This window comes from Lissotriton vulgaris, chromosome 11 (genome assembly GCF_964263255.1).
Source record: "Lissotriton vulgaris chromosome 11, aLisVul1.2, whole genome shotgun sequence".
Classification (NCBI taxonomy): Eukaryota; Metazoa; Chordata; class Amphibia; order Caudata; family Salamandridae; genus Lissotriton; species Lissotriton vulgaris.
Window position 1 is genome coordinate 636,757,625 of NC_141699.1, and position 20,183 is coordinate 636,777,807.

Genomic DNA, 20,183 nt, shown 5'->3' on the forward strand with positions numbered 1-20,183 from the left:
TTGAATTCTTTAGAAAAACATTTATTTAGATGGTCAAAAAAACGTACATTAACATAAGAAATGCTTGAATTGGAGTCAATAGTTGGATTACATAGCACCAAAACCAGTATCAACATTTTATATATTTCACTAAAACCTGTGGAGGTGACACTACATTTGCCCACCAAATGTTTCTATAGTTGTTAGTAATGGCAATGTTTTCATTACTGCATCACTGATTAGTTGGTTATTGAAACTTACTTGTTTGGACTGGAAATTGTGTGGTACTTTTGTCAGCAGGTAATGCTTTGTCTGCAGATGTGTCATCTATAGAAGATGTAGCCATAGTTTTGTGCATCACTGTGAAAAGAGAAACAAAGAGTCACTAAACACTGTTAGGCAAATGTATTTCATATTCCTCCATTGGTATATATTTGTATATCGTTGAAAAAATCAAGGGTTAAACTGATTTTGCAAAATCACTGAATATCCCCAGTTATAGTTTAGTGATTTAACTGTAACTTGTGCCTTGTCATGCATTTCTTATGATATCACATATTACATCACTCATGACGTGCTAAATAACATCATTACTGCTACTTGATTGATGACAGCACTAATAACATCATGCAGTCATTGTGACAGCATCCCATGGAGTTAGTGGAGTGGATTTTATTTTTAAGGTTCGCTAAGATCTTATTACTATACTTAAGTATAAAATCACTTTAACCGGCAAGGCCCTGCGACCAACAAACGTGGGTGCCCAACCCCCAGCTGTGCATGGCATATGCTGCGGAGGGTTAGCTGCAGGGACTTGCTCCAGACGGGCTCTACACCGTACTCTCCATGGACGTCCAATCTCCAGCAGGTCGCCAACCTTCCACTGCACACAGCCTTCAGTTACGCACAGCAGTGGGTTGGCCCTGCACCCAACCCACTGCAGGCGGACATCCCCCACAGCGCATGGCCTATGACCTGCGCAATGGCAGTTGGCCATTAGGATTTTAGTGCTACTGTTGTACAGCTACTATTGTCCCAATGTGGCCATTGATTTTTTTCTAGAACTTGGCAACCCAGTCCCGAAGCTCTGTAATAGCTGCTTCAACATCATTTAGATGTTGTTGCAAATCAATCTTTAACTTCTTAACCCCTTTGCTGCAGAGGTAATTCCCTCACGGTGCGGGGGCAGCAGGGGGGGTGAGCGCGACGCCGCAGTGCTCTTGACGAGCCCAGATCGACATGAGTCACAGTGGAGCTGTGCACATGACGAGCTGGGCTCGTCACGACCCTGCCCACTGATTAATTCACCCGCCCAGACGGGGAATCAATTGTGCGTGGGCGGCGCGCAGCCCAGCTCGTCATGAGCAAGCCCAGCTCATCATGAGCACCGAAGGAGTTAAAAGCTTTAACCCCTACATGCTAACTCCAAGTACCTTTTAAAAAGCTAATTTCTCCAAAACCACTAAAAGTATTTGTAGGAAGTAGGCTCTTTTTGCCACAACACTAACAGGTCACTTCGGGAGGCACTGGGGCATCCAGGTGCAGAAGTGTGTTTTTTGGCATCTGATGACTGATACTTTAAATAATACTTGAAGCCCTTCGTGGCAATGTTAACCTATGGAAGAAAAACCTGTGTTGCATTTGGGCCCTCAACAGAGGTTTACGGGAGCGATCTTCTGGACTTATGGTAAGTATGGGGCAAGGTCCAAGGAGCGCCGGCAGTTCACTTAGGGCAGCACTGGGGCAGCCGGTGCAGATGTGCTTTACAGCGTCAGGTGCCCCACTCAAGCCTAGGGAGCTCAGTCCATCAGAAAAGAGGCTCGGACTGCGGACCAGGAGGCCTTAACCAACAAGTGGGCTCAACTTTTGCGATGCTCGGTGAAGTGGGGACACCTTTAGTCCTCTTCTCCAGGGGCGACGGGTGAAGAAGTGACTTTAGGTGCCGGATTTTGTCCTCAAATGCACTTGTGGTAGAGGGGCCTATGAACAGAGGCTGCAGGCGGTGTCGGAAAGTCCACAGTGGGAAGGGCCAAGGTAGGCTTTGTCTCTGGAGGGTCGAGGGACCGCGCTGGCACCATTGGTCCACTTCAGCTCAGGCTGCGTAGCTCAGGAGCAGTGGTGCTTTGTAGTGTCAGGGTTTTGCGATTCCAGAGTCTGTCTTTTTGGGGTGCCTGCAGTATGCAGGGAAGCAGCTCTGCTTCTCCAAGGGAGTTCCTGGGTCTTTGAAGAAGTATTGGTAGTCTTCTCAGGCTTTGGAGGATCAGCAACTTGCCGGGCAAGAAACCTGCGGCACAATTGTTGAGAATAAGCAAACAGGCTAGCAGGGCTGGTGCCAAGTCAGTTGTTTCTTCTGCAGTTCTTCTTTCACAGCTCTTTGGCCCTTCTTCTTCGGTTAATCAGCAGGATCTTATTTCCTGGTGCCACGGCTTCCCTAAATACTGAATGTATGGGTGTTAGGGGAGTATAGGGTCGTAGCAAATGAGCTACTTACCCCTGGGTTCACTGTACTCCCTATATGACCACTTCCTGGTGAAAGTGGGCAAAACCCTGTCCCAGATCTCCTAAATTTGTCATCATCAAGACGGTCACATCTGAAAAGTTGCATTCACTTAACGTAGCTCTATTCAGGGGTAGTACTCGTCTGAGAATGGACACACCTGTGTTGCTTAGCTATTTTTCCCACCTGTTCAGGTGCCAAAGGGCTCTGAACAAAGAGGTCAGTTTCCTCTCTTGTGAGAGAAGCCAGATTCATATACCAAAGGCCGTGGGCCTCTATGAAGCTCCCCTTCCTTGGAATGATAATCCACAGGTCATTCTGTGGGCGGGATGCAAAGCACACTATGCCTGAGTAGGTTTAATTTATGGTCCCCGGAGAGCAAAGGCCCTCCCACTTAGGTGTCAGAAACTCATCTCTAGTGGCAGGCTGGCTAGAACCAGTCAGTCAGCACACCCATGGCTGGTAGGTTTTTAGGGGGCACTTCAAAGGTGCCCTCTGGGTGCATGCCTTACTAAATCAGACACTGGCATCAGTGTGGGATTACTAAAATGGGATGTTTGATGCCAAACATCCCTAATTTGAGAGAAGCCATCATGTAGCTGGGTAACTTATTTTCGCCCACGTCCAGCTCATGGATTTCCTGATAACTCGCAACAGAAAATATACTTCTAGGCAAAGGACAGTTTAGCTAGAATTGGGTTAATCATACAGCAAAATTATAACAATTTATACAAATTCCCAGTGTGACGACCATAGATTACATATGTATCTAATTTAATTTTTTATTTTCAATAAAACAAGCTTTGATAATTTAAAAACAATTAAAACAAATTTGACACCTTTATTTTCCTAAAAGGTGTATTGCTACACCAACATTTATCGCATTTTATAAGATATCTCAATACCTTAATACATGTAGGTTACAGTAAACAGAGGAAGAACAATAATTTGTGGCATAGGATAAATATTTCTGATAACTCGTACTCACGGTAATGGAAGTGACTAGTATGGGGGCCTAACTGCTCAGGCAGTTACACCCTCACATGTAGTGCAGGGCACCCTCCCTTAGGGCATTAAGGCCTGCTGTAGCAATGACTTAGGTATACTGCATGCATCTTCTGCAGGCATGGCATACATGCTGTGTGCCATGTCATGTTTTCGTTTTGTCTGCACCAAGACATGCAGCCTGCAGTGTCAGCTTGCATGAGCATAGTGAGGGGTCCCTCTTTAGCACCTCAGGCCATAATTACCAGGAGTACCATTTACTAGTGACTTACAGAGGTCCTAATGGTATCGCCAATTGGGGAAAACAATAGTACAGTTTTGGGAAAGAGATCTGTCACTGGGGACCTGGTTACCAGGAACCCAGGGCACTTTCATTCGAAATCACATCATATTGCAGGCAAAAAGTGGGAGTGACCATGTCGAAAAGGGCCCTTTCCTACAGCATTTACACCAAATAACAAAAAAGTTAACTTTCTGTGTAAAGTTCTACCTTTCCCCAAATCATTTGTAATTTTTTTCAGCCGCTTTTCTGTATCAGAGAGCAATCGTTCCTATAGGAATTAATATGGTAACTCACACTTGTGGGGCTCCCCTTTGTCTTAGCCTCCACTTTATGGGGCAGAACAAAACTGTCAATTAAGGAGCCAAGTGGACGGACTTTTTTTTTAAGAATGTTCCATGCAGGTTTGTCAAACGGTGCCAAATTTATTCAATAAACAAAAAATGCCCTTCCTATGCAAACTCTGACCAAACTATAACTACACAATGGCGACAGCTACTTTGTAATATTTATCACTTGCACTAAAGTAGCTATCCATAAAAACAGAATATTCAACAGTTTAAGTTTACTAACTCTCATTGCAAGAACAGCTAGTATCTACTGGAGTTGAAAAAAACCTAAGCGTTCAAAGAAAAGTATGGTGTGGATGTAGAAAAAAAAATCTGGCTCACAATGTGTTTTTGTTTTGTTCCATAAAAAAAAATCCAGTGTTTGCCCCATCACTGATGTCTCACTGTTCATACACTTCCATAATCATAGGAAGCGGGTAATAAACCTCTCAACACCTGCACTGACGCTTATAAAATATTGTGAGCGAGAACCACACACTTTCAGTTAAAGTACTGAAATAAATACAAACCACTTACAGCTCCACCCCTCTGAGGCCTTTGACGTTGGGGGAAACGCCTCAATACTTCTCGATCTACACAACCTACAGATACCATCAGACGTGCAACATCCATAGGGCTGAAAGGTCTTTAATCCCCCTCTCCATCTTATGTCTTAATCTGGACTGATGCAGCTTCCAGGACACATACACGGTCCTTGAGCTGCGGTGAGCTGGCTAGGCAGTGGCTGATGCCTTATCTGAGAACTTCAAAAGTCTTTAAAAGAACATTCACCGGTTTCTGTATGCCCTACATTCCCACTCTACCTATTCCTTATATTTTAAAATTACTTTTGCTGCCACAGTGGGAGAATGCATTTCATGAAAAGTAACGTTAGGCAAATAAAGAAGAGGCTGAAATTGTGTTGCAGGATCCATAAATCATTTATTTCCTCAACCCTGATGCTATAATAGAAATAGTTTAAATTATATCTGAAACCACACTCACCAACCATGGCTGACATGCTGAGTTGCTCAGAGTGTATGGGAATAGATCCTGCATTCAGCCGACGTACCCATTATTCTCACCACTCACCCATTTCTAACATTCTCATCCTTAACTCACAGCGATCAAACTGCACTTACAACACTCACCATGAACTCACTCCATTCACCCTCCTCTTACACTGCACTCCCATGAGCACACTACTCATGTGCACTAACATGGCAATCTACTCACCTGTCACACTCACTGCACAGACTGCAGCCTCACCACTCAACCTGCACTCACAGTGATCACATTGTACTTACATAGTTTACCATGGACTCACACTGTTCATCCTGCACTCACACGTTCACTCTCCTCTTACCCTGCTCAGTGCTTAGTTAATTAAAAATAAATAAGAGCCAGGGCCCTCATCAGGATGCCCCTGCAGATTGAACCACCCATTGCCCCTGCCAGCACTGCCAAACATAGCACCAACACAACTACTAGCCATCACATTTCTACAACTGTGACTATTCCACGCCCCCAAAGCTATAAGAATAGCTTGGGCAGAACGAAATAGCTACTTTTAAATGTATATTAAATTAATGATCGTTGCTGGGTTCATCTCTAAATTAGACAGACAGTGGCACCATGTGGCAGATTGTCACAGTATAGACACGATATAGACAATTAAGTGCTGGTGCCAATCACCGGAAACATCCGGCTCAAATTAAGCTCTGCCTGCACTCATATAAGCACACCACCTACCCTTTACTCTCTGGACATTCCACTTACCTGCCCCTCACCATACACTCACTCCTCTTACTCTACTCTCATATGGCACAGTGCTTACCCTACACTCACATAGGTACGCCAGTCACTCACACAGCTCTATCTTCACTCATATGGGCACATCACTCACCCTGCACTCACACCACTCAACTAGACACATCTCTCACCCTGGACTAACACCTCTTACTCTTCATTCCCTCCTCTCACAATGCACGGACACTGTCACACTGCTCAACCTGCACTCACACAGGAACTATTTTCACCCATCACTTATGCAGCTCAGCCTGCTTGCACACGGGTGCAACATTCTGCCAGAACTCACAGGGACAACCCATTCACCCTGTACTAACTCCTCTCACCTTGCGCTCACCAGTCAATCCTTCAGCTTAACCCTAACTCTTTCAGCTCATCCTGCACTCACAGAGGCACACTGGTCATCCAGCACTCACACAGGCAGACCATTCACTCTGCATTTACATCACTCACAACACTCACCCTGCCCTCATTACTCTCACTCTGTAAGCACTACTCCCACCTGGGTATAGCAGGAGCAGCAACTGTGCAATTCTTTCTAATAAAATACAATCACATTTGACCAATGGGAGCGTGAGGGGCAGTGTGGGTGGTGTCTGAGTGTGTGTGTGTCTGTGTGAACGCCAGTCCAAATGTTCGAAAGCGATCAAGAGATATAGTGACAATGAGTGAGTTTGTGAAATGGAGTGTGTGATAAAATTTGTATCTGTGAGAGACTGAGTATGTGTGTGAATGCATGTTTGAGTGAGTGTATAGGTGTATAGGTGTTATGTCTGCTGCTGGTCTGGCATACTGGTGGATATTCTTGCCTTATGAATGGCGGTAGTAGTGGCATATGGATGTGAGGTGTTGTATGGCAAAATGCAGGCCCTGACATGCTGCACCTAATATTTTAGCATACAGGGTGCATCCATAGCAAATTTCTGGAACCGATATTTGAGGTAAGAAACCTTTTACTCATTTTATAGGGGGTGCGATGGCAAAATGCTGACCCTTGTGTACCCTAGGTAATTTTTGGATGTACCCATGACTGTTGGTACAAGTATCTATGGCAAAATTCTGGCATATTGTATGTAGTGCTTGGCATAATGCGCTCACCCATTAAAAAATACTGACCTTGGCATAGTGGAAGTAATTCTATCACATTCTCTTGCTTACCATAAAAGTACTGGAATATTTCACAAATGCTCTTTCAGGGCTGTTAGAAATGGGATTTCTGGCTAGCTGAGACTTGCACCAAAGCGAGGCAGAAACCACCACTCTAGTCAGGATAAGGGATTTACACTTCTAAAATAACCCCTGTTCACCCCCTTGGTAGCTTGGCACGAGCAGCCAGGCTTATCTTAGAGCCAGTGTGTAAAGCATTAGCACATAACCAACAGTAAAACAGTGTACGCACTACAGAAGGGCACCACACCAGTTTAGAAAAATTTCTAATTTTTGTATACTTAGGACAAGACCACATATGAAAAAAATCTACAATATATACTTCAAAATCTTCTCTTATCAAAACATGCTTATAAAAATAGTTCCTTGATGTCGATAGCTCCTTCCGGGGCTTCACGGCATCGTGAACAACAAATCCAAAAAGAGTTCTGGCTGACCGCGGGGTCACAGGCCAACTACGGTGTTGGGAAGACCAGCAAACAGTACCTTTCAGAGATGCAGGGCGATGGGGCCCTTGAAGTCACTCGCATTGCAGGTGGAGCTCCATTCTGACGGGATCCAGAGTGCTGGTCCCAACAGGCGACGGGTGGTGCAGTGTGAAGCCCAGCGGTGTGCCGTGTGGTGCGCCCAGGTCGCGGAGGCGGCGTCAGATGGAGTAGTCGGTGAGACCAGGGTCGCTGTGCGAGATGGAGGCGGTGCTTGTCACGGTGCTAGCAGGTCACGGTGAAAGCAGCGGCGTTGTCGCTGCTTAAAGCGCTTTCACCGGCTGACGAACTGGAGTCAATAGCGCCGGCGTCGGTAGGCCAAGGCCGCGGTGCGAGATGAGGGTGGTGGGTCGTGTAACTTACGAGCGGTGCCTTCGAACCACGGTGCAAGAAGCAGCGTTGATTTCGGCAGGAAGTGGCAGTGTCAGGCTACCCAAGGCGTCCTTGTGAAGCAAGACGGTGAGGAGTGGGGTGTCCACAGGTCATGGTCTGAGCAGCAGCTCGGTGGCGGCGTCAACAGGCGTCGTCGGTGAGACCAGGGTCACGTTGCAGCAGAGCTCTCTGCGGGGCCAAAGCTTTGGCGTGAAGTGAGGCAGTGTGGAGTGTAGTGCTCACAGGTCGCGGTTCAAGCAGCGGCTCGGTGACGGCATCAACAGGCATCGTCGGTGAGACCAGGGTTGAGGTGCCTCGTTGTGGCGGTGCCCTCTGCGGTGCCAAAGATTTGGCATGAAGTGAGGCAGTGCGAAGTGCAGTGCCGACAGGTCGCGGTGCAAGCAGCGGCTCGGTGGAGGTGTCAACAGGTGTCGTCGGTGAGACCAGGGTTGCGGCGTTGCAGCGGTGCCCTCTGCGGTGCCTTCAGGACACGGAATCTGCAGTGGTATCGTAGACGTCGTTCAGTTGGTGTTCTTCCGGTTGCAGCACAAAACACAGTCCCCAGTGCTGCAGGTCAAAGAACTTGAAGTCTTTGCTGTTCCTGAGACTTCATGAACAGGGGGCAAGCTCTACCTCAAGCCCTTGGAGAGACTCACAAATTAGGTTGCAGAAAGTCCAGTCCAGGTCTTTCACTGCCCAAGACAGAAGCAGCCACTGCAGGTCAGCCCAGCAAAGCAGTTGTTCCTTTTCGCAGTTTGTCCGGCTCTCCTTCTTGGCAGTCTTCTTGATCCAGATGATTTCTAAAGTTCAGGGGTCTGGGATCCAGTATTTATGTCCAAAAATCCTTTGATCTTTCAGGCAGAGGGTGTCTGTGCTCGGCCAGAACCAGTCGGCCCTTCCCCCTTCGTAGCCCAGGTCTATTCAGCCCTTTCCTGACCTACCTAGCCCATCTGGATCCCCTCCGGCCCCCCAGCTTTCTGCCATCCAAAACCCAGACAGGCAATCCACATTCCAGCAGAGGCACACGAGATGAATGAGCAAGAAAATACCCACTTTCTAAAAGTGGTATCTTCAAACGCAGAATGTAAAAATCACCTTCACTAAAAGATGCATCTTTAGATTCTGAGTACAGGCATACTACATTTTATTTTCTTACCGAATTCCCTGGGCCAGTTATGTGTATAAGATGTTATAAACAAAAATCCCATTCTATCCTATGGGGAACTGGTAGCCTTGCAATAGTGAAAAACGAAATTGGCTGTAATTCACTATTAGGACATGCCGCACACAGCAGGGCAAGTCCTACCTTTCACATACATTGCACCCTGCCCACAGGGGTACCTTGGTCGTACCTGAGGGATGTCTGACATGTAAGAAAAGGGAAGGTTAGGGACCGGCCAGTGTGTGCACCAGCCTAGTCGACATGTCCCTGCGTGCAGACTCTACAATGGCAGGTCTGAGTTATCGATTTCAGGGCTACTCACGGGGGTGGCACAACCGGTGCTGCAGGCCCCCAGGTAGCATTTGATTCACCGGCCCTGGCACACGCACTGCACTTTACTAGGGGCTAACAGGTAAACCCAATATCATGGAAACACCAATCCATAAGACAATTTACACAGAGAGCAAATGCACTTTAGCATTGATTAGCAGTGGTAACCTGCCCAGAGTCCTAAAACCAACACACCCAGGTCTGGGAAAAATAGGAGGAAAAAGCAAAAAGTATGGGGATAACCCTGCAAAAAGGGCCATTTCCAACAAGGGCCTATGGTGTTTTATTAAATTTGACCCAAACTTTTCCAAAACATTCTCAGGGAGAAGCCCACTCTTCCTGAAACCACATACAAGAGGTCTGGCTCCTATTTCTGAGGAGAATTGGCCATGTCGGGCTGCTGCAGTTGGGTAGAGTGAACTGAGACATCGGGTTGGTGCGAGAGGAAGGATCAACATTGGACTGATGGGGCTGCATCAACTGGCATGTCTGTCGCAGTGCTGGGATGAGAGGGTAGAACAAACTGCTTTTTCTTTACACCACAAACATAAACATAGCAAATAAAACATGCACAAATGCCTTTGCAGGATTATGGTGGTTGCCATGGCCGTTTTAAAAAAGGGAACATCCTTATTAAGAAGCTCTATTCACTAATAGGATTAGCCTATCAATAAGAAGCATGGCCATTGCTGTGGTTATTGCACACAGTGAACATGTCATGAAGTTTTAGCAATAATATTAGCCAATATTTCCACATGGTAGATGAGTCTTCCTATAGCAAACTGCCCTTCATTATGTTTTTTTAGGTGATAGGACTTTCCTCAGGAGCCAAAAGAACTAAGTCAAGCATTGTTTCTCGGTGGAAGCACACAAGTTCTGCCCAAATATAGTAATCAATGTAACCAACGTGGATACAAAGTCTCTCTCTTAGGTGTGCTTCTTAAAGCTCTTTTTTTTGTTTGATCACATATGGTCAAGTGACTGCTGACCTACAAAGTAAACCTCTGAATCTCTAAAGTTATGAAACACATCCATTACGAACACCACAACACCCGACTCCACTACAACGCCAGCACCCTCCACGCACTCAACACGGACGAAAACACACCTGCCACCAGGACACCTTGAAGCGCACCCAAGGACCCTTCATCTGCCAGATCTGCAGCTTCACCAGCATCCGGCCCACCGAACCTCCAACAAAAGAACCCAACTACCTCAGATGCATCCTCCTCAACACCCACTCCGCCCACAGACACGCAGTCGAACTCTGGGACCTCATCGACTCAACCTCACCAGACGTTGCCTTCCTGACGGAGACCTGGCTGAACCCCGCCTCAGCCCCCGACATCGCCATTGCCATCCCGGGAGGCTACAAGATCACCCGCAGGGACCGCCCCAACAGCGTAGGAGGAGGTATCGCCATCGTCCACAGAACACCATCGGTGTTTCGACCAACACCGACGACATGCTCAGCACCGCCGAACACATGAACTTCCAGATCCACACCTAACCCAACACCACCCTCAGAGTAATCCTCGTCTACAGACAACCCGGACCCCGACTACAGTTCAGCAACGCCATCTCCGACCTCATCAGCACAGACGCCCTTGCCTCCATGGACTACATCCTCCTTGGGGACCTGAACTTCCACCTCGAGAACAACAACGACACCAACTCCACCATCCTGATCGACAACCTCGCCAACCTCGGACTCAGACAGCTCGTGACAACACCAACCCACGCCGCCGGCCACACGCTCGACCCCATCTTCAGCGCAAGCCCCCACATCTCCTTCAACCACACCACCGAACTCCACTGGATCGACCACCACTGCATCCACTTCAGTTTTAGGAAGCCCACCATGAACCACCGCACCCAACTGATGCCTCGACGCTGCTGGAGCAAAGTCACAAAAGACCATCTAACCAGCAGCCTCGCCCTGAGTCCACCCGCTGACTCCACCGACCCCCAACACCGGCGCCCGCAACCTCAGACAGTGGATCGACAACTGCGTCAACATCCTCGCCCTGTTCAAGGCACCCTCCAACAGCAACACCAGCAAGAAAGCCACCTGGTTCACTGAAGACCTCCAGGCCTCCAAACGGACATGCCAAAAACTGGAGAAGAACTAGCTCTTCGAACGAACACCGGACAGCTACGCAGCCCACAAGAAAGCCACCCGCAGACACCATCAACTCATCAGAGCCGCCAAGACTGCCTCATTCAAAGACCACCTGGATACCAACACACACAACAGCAAAGAGCTCTTCAACATCGTGAAGAAACTCTCCAACCCCAGCTGCAACACCAACGACATCCCGCCTTCGCAAGACCTGTGCGACTCGCTGGTCACCTTCTTCCACGGCAAGATCACAGACATCCACGAGAGCTTTGACACCACGACTGCCTCGACAACCACCACCCCCACGACCCCCACCTGCACCAACCGCCTGCTCTCCTGGTTCAGCATCAACGACGAGGACACCAGCAAGACTATGAACACCATCCACTCCCGGTCTCTGCTGGACCCATGCCCTCACCACATCTTCAACAAAGCCAGCACAACCATCGCACCCCATCTCCGGAAAGTAATCAACATCTCCTTCGAGACAGCAACCTTCCCGGAAAGCCGGAAGCACGCCGAGATCAAGGCCTTACTCAAGAAACCCAAGGCGGACCCCAAAGACCTCAAGAACTTCCGACCCATCTCCCTGCTCCAGTTCCCGGCAAAGGTCACGAAGAAAATCGCCAACAAACAACTGACCCACTTCCTCGAGGAGAACAGCATCCTGGACCCGTACCAGTCCGGTTTCCGCAGCAACCTCAGCACTGCAACTGCCCTCATCGCCGCCACCGATGACATCAGAACCCTGCTTGACAACGGAGAAACAGCGGCCCTAATCCTCCTGGACCTGTCAGCCGCCTTCTACATGGTCTGCCACAACAAACACGAACACGCTTACACGACGCCGGAATCCAAGAAAAGGCACTGGACTGGACCACATTCTTCCTCTCCGGCAGAACTCAGAATGTCCGCCTCCCCCTACCGCTCCACTGCCACTGAAATCATCTCCAGAGTACCCCAGGGCTCTTCCCTCAGCTGGACGCTGTTCAACATCTACATGTTACCCTTCGCCCACGCCGCCCGACAGCACGACCTCAACATCATCTCCTACGCCGACGACACCCAGTTGATCACCCAGTTGATCATCTCCCTCACCAAAGACCCTCACACCGCCAAGACCAAACTCCACGAAGGAATGAAGGAATGAAGGCAGTCGCCGAATGAATGAGGAACAGCCGACTGAAGCTGAACTCGGACAAGACGAAGGTCCTCATCCTCGGCTCCACCCCTTCAGCCTAGGACAACTCCTGGTGGCCGACAACTCTAGGAACAGCCCCGACATCCACCGACCACACAAGCAACCTAGGGGTCATCTTCGACTCCACCCTTTCCATGACTAAGCAGGTCAATGCTGTCTCCTCATCCTGCTACAACACCCTCCGAATGCTCCGCAGGATCTTCAAGTGGATGACCACCGAGACAAGATGAACTGTCACCCAGGCCCTCGTCACGAGCAGGCTGGACTACGAAAAAGCCCACTACACAGGAACGTCGGCCAAGCTCCTGAGGTGACTGCAACGCATCCAGAACGCGTCAGTACGTCTGATCCTCAACATCCCCTGCCGCAGCCACGTCACACCCCACCTGAGAGACCTGCACTGGCTCCCCGTCAACAAGAGGATAACCTTCAAACTCCTCATCCACGCACACAAAGCTCACCACAAGACCGGCCGAGCATACCTCAACAGACGACTCAACTTCTACACCCCCACCCGCCAGCACCAAGCAGCCAAGACCTGGAACACCCTCCCCACCAAGCTACGACTGACCCAAGACCTACTGGCCTTCAGAGGACTCTTCAAGACCTGGCTCTTCTATCAGAAGCAGGAGCACCCCCCCTACACCTCCCCCCCCCAGCGCCTTGAGAACCTTACGGGTATGTAGTGCCCCTTATAAGTATCTTGATTGATTGATTACCTATGGTGCATTTAAAAAAGCACATCACAGCACAATACACGTATCTTAACCTTTTCAGACTACCGCAATGAGTTAGTTGTGGATTGCCATGACTTAGCTCATTATCCAGAAGCAGTGCAGTGGTTTTATAACGCTCTCAGTTTTATTCAAAATAACATTGTTTTAATGTTTTACTTTTCATACATTTATTGCCAATAATCTTGCACAGTTGTATTTGCATGCATTGTGTCTTTGACTCATTGGAATCTTAATAAGTGTATGACAGTGACTTCATGGAGCTAGGCAGTGCATTGTGCACAATTGTCCTGTTGGAATACATTTCCTTTCTAGTAGAGAGAATATTCATTCAAGATGATATTTTTCCTTTTCCTCTTATGGTTCGTTCACTCTGTACATGTTTAGTGGACTCTGTTAAATGTGTCATTACAAGGATACTAGACCTGGCTCTTCGACTGAACGGAGCTGCCCCCCCTCCCGTCAGCGTCTTGAGACCCTGATGGGTGAGTAGTGCGTTTACAATTACCAGATTGATTGATGTTTATTTGTGTCTCAATGTAAAATCATTCATGTAAAATCATTAAACTAAATATATATTCTTTCCAATAATTCCCAATATCTATGCAGACACACTTAAAGAATTCACATAAAAAAGAATCCTATAACCACACCTGAAGTGGTAGTACCGGGGTGTTCAATCTCGAACAAGGGGTTCCCCAGGGCTCGGCCGTCAGCCCCACCCTGTTTAACCTCTACGCCTCCCCTGTTGCCACCATTGTGGAAAGGCATGGCATCCAGCTGGTGTCGTACGCTGACGACACACAGCTGGTCATCTCGTTGTCACGGGCACCCGATACTGCGGCACTCAACTTCAGGGCCTGCATGCAGGAACTTGCTTCCTGGATGTCCAACAACTGCCTGAAGTTGAATGGGTCCAAAACGGAAGTGCTCGTGGTAGGGGGAGGCCCGTCTGTGTGGTCCTCAGCGTGGTGGCCTGACTCTCTGGGCTCTACCCCCACGCCGAGCCACCAGGCGAAAAATCTTGGGGTTCTATTCGACTCTGATCTATCCTTTGCTCCCCAGGTTAACCGGGTGGTTGGAATGTGCTTCGGGATACTGAAGAGCCTTCGCAAGGTCCTTGACCTATTACCGATTGGTGCCAGACAAACTCTTGTGCATGCTTTGGTCACATCGAGACTTGACTATGCCAACCTACTATATCTGGGTATTACGGCCAAAAGTCTCAACCGTCTCCAAGTTCTACAAAACGCCACAGCCCGGCTGGTACTGAGACTCCCCAGGAGAGCACCCTCGAAAGCTGCCTTGAGGTCCCTTCACTGGCTTCCTATCCGGGAAAGGATTACCTTCAAGGCTCTCTGCATGTGCCATCGCATCTTTGGAGGCAAAGCACCCGGCCCGCTGAACAGCCTTATTACTCCCTACAGACCTGAGCGGCTGCTCAGATCCTCTGGGATGGGTCTGGCTGTTGTCCCCAAAATCCGTAAATCTCGGATGGGAGGTAGATCTTTCAGGCTCCTTGCAGCCAAGAATTGGAATATGCTCCCCACTGAAATGCGTCTCGAACCTTCTGAGACTAAATTTCGCAAAACCCTCAAAACCTATCTCTTCCGCCTAGCATTGTTATAATCCTCTGACTCTCTTCCAGGTTCTCTTCAGCGCGGGGACACGCCGGTGTGCGTTACCAAGCGCTTTACAAAATTCCAAAATGAAATGAAATGAAATGCCTTAGCATCACAGTCAAAGGCTTCACTACGTGCCCTTGCTGTGTAACTGGCTTACTTGCATTTCTTAAACCCTACAATGATTGTAGATGCCTGCTTCCCTCTCCATTGCTCAGTCACAATGTCAGCAGTGCTGCGCAATTATCTAGAAAACAAATCATGAACAGTCACTTACTCACCTTGAACCTCCAGACCGCACAGGACTTTATCAAGGCTGCAAAAGCTTGTAGGCCAGCACAGTCATGGGCAGACTTGTGTCCTGCACATATATGCAAGAATATCCTCGTTAATAGCTCTGCAGTTAATCCAGCCAAAACTATCAACAACAGCTTGAATAACGGTCTCTTCTAAAAAAAAAACTCCCTAAAACAAAGAGGGCTTCAGACAAGCGCTCCTTCTAACTTCCAGCCAATAACCTACTGTTTCCAGGCAAAAGGACTGAAATATCAGTGCCAAGACAAATAGCTACGCTCATTGAAGAAAGTAACGTCCTCTTAGATTACCAAAACAGGTTCTGGTATGGTTGTGGCACAAAGGCAAAACTGACCACCACACAGGATGATTTAAACACTGCAACCTATTCAAATGGAGTCCCAGGATGCCTATTCACTGACTTGTCTCTTGCCTTTGAATCTTTAATCTCGACAGTGGACAAAACTTCTTAAAAATAACTTTGTATCCGTAGTTAGCTAGGCCTACAGCATTGAGACTGGCAACTCTGGCCATAATAATCCCTGCAAGATAACATGTTTGTCAGCTCATCAATATCAGCTTGGCGCATTTCTGCATGGACATGGCTTAACATGCTACAGATTTGGGAACTGCTCGATGTGGCGTGCAAACAATAATTATTGGATTTTCTTTTTAGTATAGCATGTGTGTAAAGGAACATTTACAGGCTGCTATATCACCAACTCACTGGCACACATTTAACTCGGGTAGAAAAGATTGTGTTTTTCACTTGCTTCCTCTGGATCACAGTCTGATGAGGCACTGCCTCTTCGGCTAATTTGGAGACCTGTACCTAAGGCTAGCCACACCCATGAATATACTGCAACATCCAGTTAGGTAAACTAAATTGTACCTTCAACGATAAATGGGACCAGATCTGGTCTTGCAATGATAAATACTTCATAAGAAAATTGTCCTGTCACAGAATGAATCAATGAGTTGGCAAACAGGGTGTCGTCTTGAAATAAATTTGTGAAAAATTAAGTGCTCTGGAACAAAACCTGTAGAAGCTGTATTTTACGTATTTGAGTTGTCAACGCTCTTAATCTGCTTCTCAAAGATCACTGTGAGTAGCCCAAGTACTTTGTCAAATCTATAAAAACATGTTTGTAATAATATAATATCAGGTTGTCCAATATGTTTAAATTGAAGTTTGTCCCTTCTTTTCCTAACATTAACTATGAGGCAGCTCCGACCCCACTTCTGGAAATGCTTGTCCTTTCCTATTGCTGGATTAAGTGTTAGTCTCCCACCCCCTCTCTGCCCCCCACCCCCACCCCAAGGTTTGTGTCTAGTTGCGCACTCTAGACCCCCCCATTGTCCCCTCCCGGCACCCGACCCCCTAGTCTTAGTTGTTATTAATGTCGTAAGCAGCGCGCCGCTGACAAACCCTAGAACGCAAGAACCAACTGAATAGAGGTGCATTTGGTACGTACACCTGCCTCACTCATTCTTTCACACTTATTGCAAAATCGAGACGTAGCTGCACGCGTCACGAGAAAAATGAATTGCCTTAACAGTTACAAGCCTTCAAGTAAGTACAAAAATTGGTCAGTTAAACTCCATTATTAACTCGAATTCCTCCATGTGATCTTCACGCTCCTTCTGACTGCCGCGCTTGCAGCTCACCTTTAGTTTGCGATGTCGTCCCGAAACTTTGCCACTCTCTCTCTTCCTTGTTCTTTGGGAGAATTGCTGACACACTTCGACTTTCTATGTACGGTTTCGCGTTTTTGGGCGATTTCCTGTTACGCAGCTGCCTATAGTCTGTATGCTATAACGAAAGAAGGGTTTGCTAGCTGTCGTGGGAGGGGTGAGTTCACCAAGTTTCACTTTCGCCCTGACGCCGCATACTGACTGATGGTGTCTGACCTGAACTGATGCGCATCGGTATCCACTAGATGGCAGTGTTTGCCAATGTATTACAGAAGGCTACATTTTTGGTGTTTCTTGAATATGTTGGGAAGTGAAATCGAAACTAATCTTCTCCAATAGGTGGAGCCTGGGTTTGAATAGTGCAAGAGGTTTCAGTTCGATGTTAAGTAAAATGTTAAGTACTAATGTGAATGAATGGATGGGAGGAGGGGACTTCTAAGATGAACATAATTACACGAACAAATTATAAAGAAGGACCAGGAAAGGACAGAAAGACATGAAGGAAGAACTTGGGCCAGATTTACAAACTAAGGTAAACTTAGACCTGAAGTCTAAGGGTCCGATTCACAAAGGTAAACTTAACTTCAGGTCTAAGTTTACCTTAGTTAATTGGGCCGTTAGACTTCAGGTCAAACCTTACCTTTGTGAATCGGTTACCTTGTGCGGAGGTTTCACATACTTGACATCTTGATGTGCCCAAAAAGATGTACGGGTATATTTACAAGACCCTATCGCCACAGGAACGTCAGTTTTAACAACGTTCCTTTGGCATAGGGGCTTCACCTTTTCAACAAGGCAGCATTAAGCCACCTTGTAAATAAGGCACCCTTTCACAATATACTTAGTGTGAAAGGGGTGGGCACTGGGTGTTGCGGTGAGTGTACCACCCCAACACCTATTAATTTTTACTCTGCCCCCTAATACAACAGTGGCTTAAATAGGAGGCAGCGCCAAATTTAAAGCCAGAGAAAACTTGGGCGTAACATGGCAAAACGAGGAGAAATGCTTAATTTCTCCTTGTTTTTAGGTCGAGCCTGGCCGGCGCATACTCTCGCTGCTCTGCGAGTCATGCTGTATTGACTTATATTATAGAAGCTCAGCCCATTTCCTGCCCATCTTTTCAATTGGCTCCTGTTACTGTCCTTGAAAAATCTTTGCTTTTCATTTGTGAAAAGACTTAATAGACCCGCCTTGTCTGCATTTGTAACCCACCATAACGACTGGGTTAGGGCGAGTGAAGCAAAAAGCCCTGTTGAGGAGGTTTTAAAAATGGACTTGGACATTCCTCACGCTTGTGCGTGTGAGTTTCCATTTGTGGCCTGCTATTGGCCTTTCACTGCTTGCTGTTCTGTAAAATAGACACCAATAGGTCAGAGGTGGGCCCATAGCTCCGTCCCTGGCCCATTGGTGTCTATTACGCGCATTTTCTGACATATGCTTTAAATTATGGTGGCCAGACACGGGCGCGATAATTGGAAGCATATGTGCGCAACACTTGTTTCCCCTCGCTCTATCTCTCTCTGCTCTGGGAATGTCTGTGCTGCCTCTCCCTCCCTCTCTCTCCCTCCCTCTGCCCTCGTTATTGCTTTGTGTAATCCGGGCAAGCAGGCACGAAGCGGAGAGGTGGCAGGGTTCACAAGGAGGACAGGGGGATTCAGATAGAGGCAGCAGCGTGTTCATTTTTTTTGCATCGCAGTTTAACTTGTTTTGATATGTTCACGGCACCGGGGCACTGTGTTTCCCCCGCCTGGCCCAGGAATGAGAGTCGGTACTATCCCTCAGACACAGTTCTCTGTTACTGGGAAGACAAACAACTCGTCTGCCTCTCATTGCCTACACATCAGTAGGGGGAGAGCACCCAGAATGCACTGGATATGGAATGTTGCCGAACTGATGACTGTATTTCAAATAGATGAATGTGCCCACTCTTTTGTCTGCCCTCATCAAATCCATTCTGGACCAGATCTTCAATCGTGAGCATGTCCAACAACATGAAATCCACAGATAGCTGAGTTGTTGAATGGATACACATTGCCTGGTGTTGGACTTGGCCATTCCCCTTAAATGTTTCGCTTTTACCCCCCTAATTTGAAATATCTCCCCCATGGTAATAAACCTGTATAGGCCATGTGTGGTGTGAGACACCTTGTTAATATGTAATGTCATGTAATGGTGTGAGCACTTGTACATTTCCCCCATTGTGTAAAATGTACCCTGGTGAAATGCTGTGTTTTTAAAATGGATGCCCTGGCTATGTGTGTGCCACCTGACTGCAGGAGGTTAGCAGTCTAGTCGTTAGGTACCCAGTCACCCCTAGCTTTTGGAGGGAAAGTCTGGCACACAGTGTGCTCAGTCCCTCCCCTTGAGCCAGTTTAAGCCAGCTTTGCCAACATTCAAGAAGGTTCTGGCACTGCCTGGGAGGAGGGTATAAGTAAGGGGGAAGTGCCACCATGCAGTCACACAGAGCTGGGACAGGAATGTGAGGGGACCGGCTGCAAGGTGTCACCTCCACTTGGGCCTGTGAGTTGGGCCCTGCACCCCTTAAACCCCCCCTCTACTGTCCCCCCCCAGGGCCCCTGACAAAGGAGGGCTCCTCTAGGTCCCTGACGCTGTTGGGACCTTGAACCACGTCAGCGCTGCGTGAAAGAAGCCCCTGGAGGTGAGGAGTGTGCCCCTGGGGCTGGTGGTGGAACTGTTCGCCCCCTGTGAGGTGTGCCTGCCAGACGCTGGGCTGCAAAAGCGCTGTTTTGGGGAGGTTGGTGCCCCCAAGGAAGCTGTGGCCCCCTTTGGAAGTGCTGATGCTGTGAGGCACTGCCTGTCAAGCGCTATAACTTGGAAGAAGCGCTGTGTGTGGGAAGCGCTAGAATCTCGAACTGTGCCCTGCCTAGCGCTGTGTGGTCTGAGGGAACTGCCTCCATTCTAGAGCGCGTAGAGTCTGCACTGATGGGTTGGTAAATAACTAAATAAAAGTGAGCCTACCCCTTACTGCCGCCGAAAATCACCGTCGCCGCCCGGGCGTTGTGGAGACTGTGGCGCTGGGAGCTGGGGGGAGACCCCCACCGCTGTTGTGTGCATCGGTGTGGCGGCCCCCGGTGCCAGG

At 48.1% G+C, this 20,183-nt stretch overlaps 1 protein-coding gene across 1 annotated transcript in view; it reads right to left on the bottom strand.

Annotated features, from left to right (window-relative positions):
- The window catches only part of LOC147683273 (uncharacterized), a 1,451,334-nt gene extending 1,434,181 nt beyond the window's left edge, over positions 1 to 17,153 (bottom strand). Inside the window, exons 1-2 of the mRNA XM_086943731.1 lie at positions 17,057 to 17,153; positions 241 to 339 (exon numbers count right to left, since the gene is read on the bottom strand). Coding sequence (XP_086799857.1) covers positions 241 to 337 — 97 coding nt within the window. The 5' untranslated portion in view covers positions 338 to 339; positions 17,057 to 17,153. The remainder of the gene's footprint in view (positions 1 to 240; positions 340 to 17,056) is intronic.
- Between the last annotated feature and the right edge of the window lie 3,030 nt (positions 17,154 to 20,183).